Below are 8,307 nucleotides of genomic sequence, written 5' to 3'. Positions count from 1 at the left end.
ATTTTAATCACTGTCAGATATCATTATACTTGATCCAACTATGCCACGTCACCACTGTACCGCAACCCCCCTGTGCTGGGTTTTTTTATATGTAATTAGTTATAATATAAAAAATTAGAAGTGACAGAAAAAGTGTAATTGCAGATTTGAAAACAACGCGATAAGTTGATTTAGAGAAGTATATTTTTGCTTCCGATGAAAGTTCCTTGTAGTAGAGTGCATTTATTTATAGTAACAAACAGCTTTTATAGAAAAATATTGTATGAAGCCCTTTAAATTTTTATACACGTAAAAGTAAAGCAAAATATAACTTCTTTATTATTTTTATAATTTCTCTGTNCAAAATATAACTTCTTTATTATTTTTATAATTTCTCTGTATAAATTACTATATTAAATTATTGAATATCAATTTCATACTAAATTTAATAATTATAATTATTATTTATTCATATATTATATTTTAAAATCAAAAAACTACTAATGAGGATATAATTAAAGAAATCAGAGTTGATGATGGTTTTGGAATAATCCATCAATTTCTCTAAATGAAACACTATCTACAGATTTGCATCGAATCGTTTCTTATGATAGTGATTTTAATCACTGTCAGATATCATCTATACTTGTCCCATCTATGCCTCGTCCACACTGTGCCTCGACCNATATGCCTCATCCGCACAGTGGGGTCGAGCCCCACTGTGCTATCGTTTTTTTAAATGTAGCCAATATTTTTGAGTGATATTTATTTATTTAGTTATTTAATTATTAATTTTTGACAACAATAATTAAGGCCAAAAAATTCAATAAATAGATGAAAATATTTCAACATTTATGTGATTTCGCAATATTACAATATACATAAGCTCATGATTTGTTTAATTTATTTAATTGTTTGAGAACTCTTTGAAACCTTTCAATACTTGTTTTGAAAAAAAAATCGAATCACATAATATTATTTAAAATAAAAAGCCTTATTACTGATAGATTTTTTAATTTAAAAAATTTGTTAAATGTGTTATATAATTAATCCATTAAAAAAACAGAATTTTTATTTCAAAACATATTCTTAAAAGAATTAAAGAAAATTAATGGATGATACAGTTATGTAAGTAGGTAAACATTAAATTTTTGAGGAAGTGAAATATTTCTTAAGTTTTTAATTTATACATTAATTTAACATTTAAATATTAGTTTGAAAACACTTATGTTTTGATTTAAATTAAATCAGAAGTATGTATGAACCAGCAAAAAATGTGTCTGGTTTTAATACTCCATATCAAAAATTAATTGTAGTTATTTTTAAGAACACAAGAAAAACTTATTTCATAATTAATACACACTCAGATAACTATTACTTGATATTTAAATATTAAAAAAATTACAACTAAAAATATGGAACATTTTTAAATTAATTTTATTATATTAAAAAAATAATGATTATTAAATAGTTTAGTAGAGTAATTAGTTTGCATTAAATAAACATAGAATAATTTATTTTTTAACTTGATACTATACGAAATCAAAAATATAAGACAACATTTAAAGATTTAAAAATAGAGTTTGAAAAAAATAAAAAATTTCATGGTAATTGTTACAAATGTTATTATTGATTTCGGATTTTCAATTAGAAATGACATTCATTTTATTGCAATATATTTACAAAATTTTAGTAGAAATAACAATTACTTTGCTTTAATTTCCTTTTTTTTGCCTACATCTTCTTTCTTTTCTTCAGGTTCTCTCAGTTGCTTTTTTTCATCATCACTATTTGCAATTTTATTGTTGATTAAGTTGTGTAAAGCAATAATTGTCCTTATCATTGTAGCCAAGTAAACAGCAAGCATATGATCATTCACCTTAACATGCATGGCAGCTACTAATGTTTCTTTATCGACATCTGGTAGTAAATTGAATATCTCTTGTAATTGATAAATAATTTGATGATTCACAGGTAACTTTCCATCAACTACTTGTTGTAAATAATCTTTTATATCAACCATTTGCTTATACAAGCCTCTAGCACCAAATATAATATTAGCTACACGTTGACTGAGAGAACCACTGGTAGAATCTTTTATATCTCTTAATAAATGTTCGACACCAACTTCTTCTGCTTCTTCAGCTCCAATTTCACTAGCTATATGCTCTAATGTTTTAGATGGAGGTGATCCATCATCATGAATCTGCTCAACAACTCTATAAGCTTCAGTAGGTATACCAACATCTTTAGGTTTCACATCAACAATTACTAATACTGAAGTATTATTTACACAATATTGTCGTACAAGCTCATTGACAGCTATATCATTTTGATGTAGTTTAGGACCAGTATGATACCATCCAACAACCTTTTCACGAGCATTTACTTTTTTAAACATACCATACATATTTTCAAGATAATCATGGTCCAAGAACCATACAGATTTATCTTTATCATCTTCATCAAATGGTAAAGCAAAACTATTTGAAATATCAAGTACTTTATTTTGTTGCCATGAACCAAGTAGCACTCCTACTACTCTTTTTTGATTACCAATTTTTCCAAGACGAGTAAAATGATCCACTACACTTAGCAATACTAAAGGATGAACAACCACTTTAGATATTAGTGATTCATTTGATGACATTGTTCCTCTAAAATAAACATAAGTTATACAAAGATTCTTAATTAAATAGACAAATTTAAAGTTTATAATTAAGGTATTTTTTTTTATGGTCAACGCAGAGTATAAATAAAATACAGAACAATAAGTTACCTGATTAGAAAATGTATGATGTGTTTAATATTGACTAACTAATTATAGTTATTTCTATAACGAAACTTAATGGAACATGAATTGTAAAAAACTCAACAAAGTGTTATTCTGATAAAATGACAAGCATAATGTACAGATAACCTAAAAAATTATGGTATTCAGTGACATCTACTGGTAAATATATTGAATAGTAACAATTTCTTCATATTAAATAAAACACTTATAAATATTTTAAATGTTATTAAAACAAAAAAAAATAAATTTATATTAATATAAAAATATTTCTATATTGAAGCATTATCATTGAATTTAAAAAATTGAAATTAAACCTGAATTCTTTGTCGAAATTTCGAATGATAACACTGATAAAGTTATCTATAAAATCATGACAAATGGCTGTGAGGGGCTCTATGGTACAGACTATATGTAATATTTATCTAGTCTATGTAGTAGTCTGTGTCTATGGGCTTAACAAAAAAATCTATACTATGAATAAGAATAGGTTGTCAACTAAAAAATCTATCCTCTTGTTTGATTACTCAAAATAAAAAAGGACTATAGGAAGTTTGAGTATAAAAACTAAATGCCTCAAAAGGAACTGCAAGCGTAATATCTTCACACCAACTATTATATCATGAAGTGACTTAAAACTTTAAAGGATATTTGGAAAGGTTTTGAATTTTTTAGTGTATAAAAAGATTTAATGATGTGACTGAAATCTATGACATTTGAAGAAAATTATTTTAATGAACTATAAAGCTTATTAATGCTTATAGCTCTAAACTACCGGAATATTATATTGAAATAATTTCTTATTTTTCTAAGAAACCATAAGTAAGTTTTTGAGTTATTAAATCTAATTAGATTTATTTAAAATTGATAAAACACCAATAAATTGTTTACATACCAAATCATTAAGATGTATTTTTTTAGTAGCATTTATCATATTTTTGTTAGTCGATAAACCAATGAAAGAATGAGATGAACAGATAAGTCATGATTCATATAACACTGGAATAATACAATTGATGTTGTATACAAAAATCTATTGAAACCTTCAAAAGTATTCTAGTGTACTCACTTTAAGAAATATTATTTATTGAATTATTTTTTAAGAATTAAACATAATAGCATGTCCTACTTCATGAACTGATGAAAAATAATAAAGATTTGTTCATTTAAATTTTAACATAATGGGACAGTATTTTTGTTAGTCCAAGTTTTCTCTTTATTTATTGATAACTTAATAAATAAATAATATTACTTATATTAAAAGTGATATAATATAATGCTATAATTATACCAATAAGTTATCAATATGTTGAAAAAAAAATTATGTAATTATTACTTTAAATATCCTGAATAAAAAGCAGATCAATTAAAATAATTTAAGATTTAAATTATTAAAAAAAATATATTTAATAATTAATTTAGAAAATAATACAACTAATAATGAACCTTTGGACTATAAAATAATGAGTGAATTATTTTATGTTAACATACAATATAGAACTTTAATTTAGGTTATCCCAATTTTTATCTGATTAAACAAATAAACCAAGGTATATATTTAAAAGTTTGACTAGTGAATAATACTAAAAATGCTAAATATTTTTAATTAAGATAGTTTTTAAATGATGACTGTAAAATGCTTCTTATTTTGTTTATAATTATTTTTAATTATCATTGAAAAACTTAATCTGTTGTTTTTAACAAATTTCTTTTTTATTTCCTTTGTATATCCATTGTTCTAAATACTAATATAATTAGTTTTAATGAAAGTATGTAAACTTATAGATTAATCTACTAGCACATTGTTGTAAATATTAAATTTATATAATAATGTTTCATTAAATATAAGGTCACTAATGCATATTGATAAAAATTGTTTTAAAAAAACATTAAAAATCATTTATTTCTTTTACATTATCACTTATTTGATGACACTGAGTGACTCAATTATTGAATTAATTTTTTCCAAATTTATATAGAAAAAATCTTATTATAAGCTTAAAAAAATTTTCAAAAAAAAAGCCAAAATGCCCTTAGTTCTTTTTTTACTTTCAGCTATCAATATATTTTTTTTTATGCACATACTTATTAAAAATCTAACCATTAATTCAGTTAATTCTATAAGTTAATAAAATTATACAATAATTCAATTTAGTGAAAAGATCACTTAACTCTTTTTTGCTCTAAGCTATATGTAGAGTGTTCCCAACAATTTAATTCTTTAATTTTCATAAAAGTTATAGCAATTTTGACTAAGCAATTAATAATAAATTTTGTGATTTTTACAATTAAAAATTAGAGTTCTATGTTACTGTTTCAATTATTTATAAAGAATAAATAATTTTAATTTGATTTAAAATGAATATTTTAATTAAAATCAATAATAATTGTTCACCTAGAATCAAAAGGTCTAACACAATAAAAAAAGGTAACACAGTTGGTTCGCGGCTCAGTGTGGACGTGACGTAGTGGGACAAGTATAGATGATATCTCACAGTGATTAAAATCATTATCATAAGAACGCATCGATGCAAATCTGTAGATAGTGTTTAATTTTAATAGTTTCTCATCATATATCAATCTAAAAAAATAAAGGATTTTTTCCAATGTTTGAGGAATATAAGTTCAACAAGATTAAAATCGTGTTTTTTTAACGTATTGGTAAAGTGAGAACTGAGAAAAATTAACCACAGACACAGAAATAAACTATATAGTTTTCTATTTTGAATTCCCTCTTGTGGGCAGGTAAATGGTCAGATTTTCAAAAATACAATATCAAATAAAAGCGAATTACCTAAGGTTTCGATACAAAAAAGTTATTTTGATTTGTTCATTTTTCAATAAGTTATGGCAATTTTTAGAAAAAAAATATCGAAATTTATCGATTTTATAAATCGTTATTTTATGAGTGATTTTCCCTATTTACAGGGTACGAGGAAAAAATTTTCAATTTTTGATGGTGTTGTCTTCAACTAGGTACAATTTGTAATCTTTTAAGATATCGTTGAAAGAAATCGGTTCAGTGAGAGCTGAGAAAAAGTGGCAACAGATACATCAAAAATAAAAAAAAAACACACCATGGTAAAATTAATACGTACTCAGCTTCGCATCGAAACTAAAATAAATAAATTTTTTTAATGAATATTTAAAAAGTTACACTTATTATACAGCGAAATAACTTAAATTAAAAATTAAAAGTTCTGTATAATTGTATGATAATTATGTTTTTAATAACGATCTAATGAAAAATCATCGATTTTGCGTTAGAACTTTTTAATTCTGACTGAGCATTAATATTCCAAATATTTAAAAATATATATTATAAAAGATTTTGACAACATTAATATAGTATTATATTTATTATAACGTTGAAAAACTTTATTTTTATATTATTTATAAAAATACTATCCGGGATTGTTTAAATTGAAAATAGATAAGGTTTTTATTTTGGTACAATATCGTCAATATTCAATTATAATTTTATACACAATTAGAATTTTTTTAAAACTAATTTTTCTATTACACAGAATGTCTCAGACTTAACTAACAATGCTATAACTTTTGGTAAATTTACTTGAAAAAAAATTTCTAACAAAATGATAATTGTTATTATGATAATTTAATATGTTTGGTCTCACTTATGGATTTGATTGAATCTCAGTCTAAGATGAGCTTAATTAAACATTAGTAATATAAAATTGAAGTTTATTTTACCTTCTCGCTTTATGTTTATAACTTGTAAATTTATACAATTTTCAAGATGAAATAAAAATGAAGATATATATAAAGGTGTTTTACCATGATTTACTAATTTGACTATATGATGTTAAAATTAGTAAATCGCGGTAGGACATTCTGCATAATCGAGAAGNACAGTAGGACATTCTGCATAATCGAGATGAAAGTTTCAAGAACTTTTCTTTTTATGCTTAAATTAAAATCTTTCTTTAAAATTTAATTATATCAATGTGAAATTACATTTAGTGGCGTTTGATAAAAACAATTTTTTTAGTATAAGTAAATATTGTATATAGAAAGTGGACTTCAAAGATATTAATAAAACTCGCACAAAGAACCATGTGTTGAATTTTCAAATACGTTTTTCAAAACATGATTTTATCAGCCGTCTCGAGATGGTAAATTAGTAAAAGAGGATGCTACTAAAAAATAATTATTAAAAAAAAGTCACACAAGTTAAAATATTGTTCAAAATATAAAAAGTAATTTACACTTCCCCATATTTTTAGCTTTGGGACGGTTCTGTTAACCAAATATTTTTGATTGCTTAAGTGGATATCTACGAGCTTAAATATGTTTTTAGTCAAGAGTATCTTTTACTATGCTATTCGATGCATTAATGATTAAACAACAATAACATAGAATAATGCAAAAATATTATTGAATATAAATGTGAAAATTTGCTTAACCTTATTAATTTTAATATTTTCGTTTATTAAACAGTTATTTAATTTAATGGAATTATTGATTTATGCAACTCTATATTGTTAATTAATATATTTAAAGTTTTTAAAATTAGTTACTATTCTTAATTTAATATATAATTATATTATTGTATCAATTAATCTATGAAATGTTAAATTTCAGTTGTGTTGATTGCGACTATTTTTCAAAAATAATAGATTTAAGTATACTTAGTTTTAATTTATGTTATAATAGTTGTGTTTAATAAGTTACCATACCAAATTTTTAGTTATAACGAATTAGTTGATAATATGTCATTGACCTTTAATAAATTTGATAATTAATTCAATCCTTTCATCATAATTTACATACATCAACATACTTTATTAAAAATAAGTTTTATTACGTAAATGCTTTTTATCACATTTTTAGTTCTTTTTTTAATATAATTAACATACTTGCACTATACGAAATTATTTAAAAATTTCCATACTTACAGTATGATATATTGTTTGAAAAATATTGCTATAATACATTAAGGATTGAAAATTCGTACAAAACTAAAACATTTTTATTGTCGCTTAAAAAAATTTCCCTTTACATTGTATATGTTAAAAACTTCCAGTACAAGTATGTGAAAACTAGGACATTTTTTTAAAAAGTGTGGGGCATTTTTGTTTTGTTTTTGACCATGCTTGTTTATAGTTTTATTTTTAATTAAAAAAAAATATACATGTATAAAATTTATAAAGGCACATAATTAAAAGCCCGTGCTATTAATATACGCAGTGATCGGTTTATCATAAGTACTCGATAACTCGCAAAATATATACAATATTGGAAAAATAATTTTTTTAATTACATATAATTCATGATTAATCAGTTAATAATTACTTTTTAGGATCATTCTTTATAATGTATAGGAGTGTGAACTTTATTTAATATGTATGTCATACGTATTAAACTAACCTATAAAAGAATAAATTATCTAATTAAGAAAATGACTGGTCGATAATAAATTTTGAGTTAGTACTTCGGATGTTACTTTCATTTTAAACCTAAGCAGCACAAAATATATGGCAAGGTAATTTCTAGAGATAAAAATAGCAGCACCC

At 23.5% G+C, this 8,307-nt stretch overlaps 2 protein-coding genes across 2 annotated transcripts in view; one reads left to right on the top strand and one right to left on the bottom strand.

Annotated features, from left to right (window-relative positions):
• Window positions 1-8,307, top strand: part of LOC126900399 (myrosinase 1-like) — a 53,243-nt gene that overhangs the window by 25,210 nt on the left and 19,726 nt on the right. The gene's annotated exons all lie outside the window — the stretch shown is intronic.
• On the bottom strand, window positions 1,394-3,684 carry LOC126900409 (26S proteasome non-ATPase regulatory subunit 7-like). The gene is made up of 3 exons (XM_050676100.1): window positions 3,666-3,684; window positions 2,759-2,899; window positions 1,394-2,636 (listed from the first exon to the last, which is right to left on the bottom strand). The coding sequence occupies exon 3, from the start codon at window positions 2,627-2,629 to the stop codon at window positions 1,685-1,687; it is 945 nt and encodes a 314-aa protein (XP_050532057.1). The 5' UTR covers window positions 2,630-2,636; window positions 2,759-2,899; window positions 3,666-3,684; the 3' UTR covers window positions 1,394-1,684.

This window comes from Daktulosphaira vitifoliae, unplaced genomic scaffold, assembly GCF_025091365.1.
Source record: "Daktulosphaira vitifoliae isolate Bord-2020 unplaced genomic scaffold, ASM2509136v1 Scaffold_3, whole genome shotgun sequence".
Taxonomy (NCBI): Eukaryota; Metazoa; Arthropoda; class Insecta; order Hemiptera; family Phylloxeridae; genus Daktulosphaira; species Daktulosphaira vitifoliae.
Note: the sequence above shows the minus strand (reverse complement) of the source record. Positions and strands in the feature narration are given on the sequence as shown.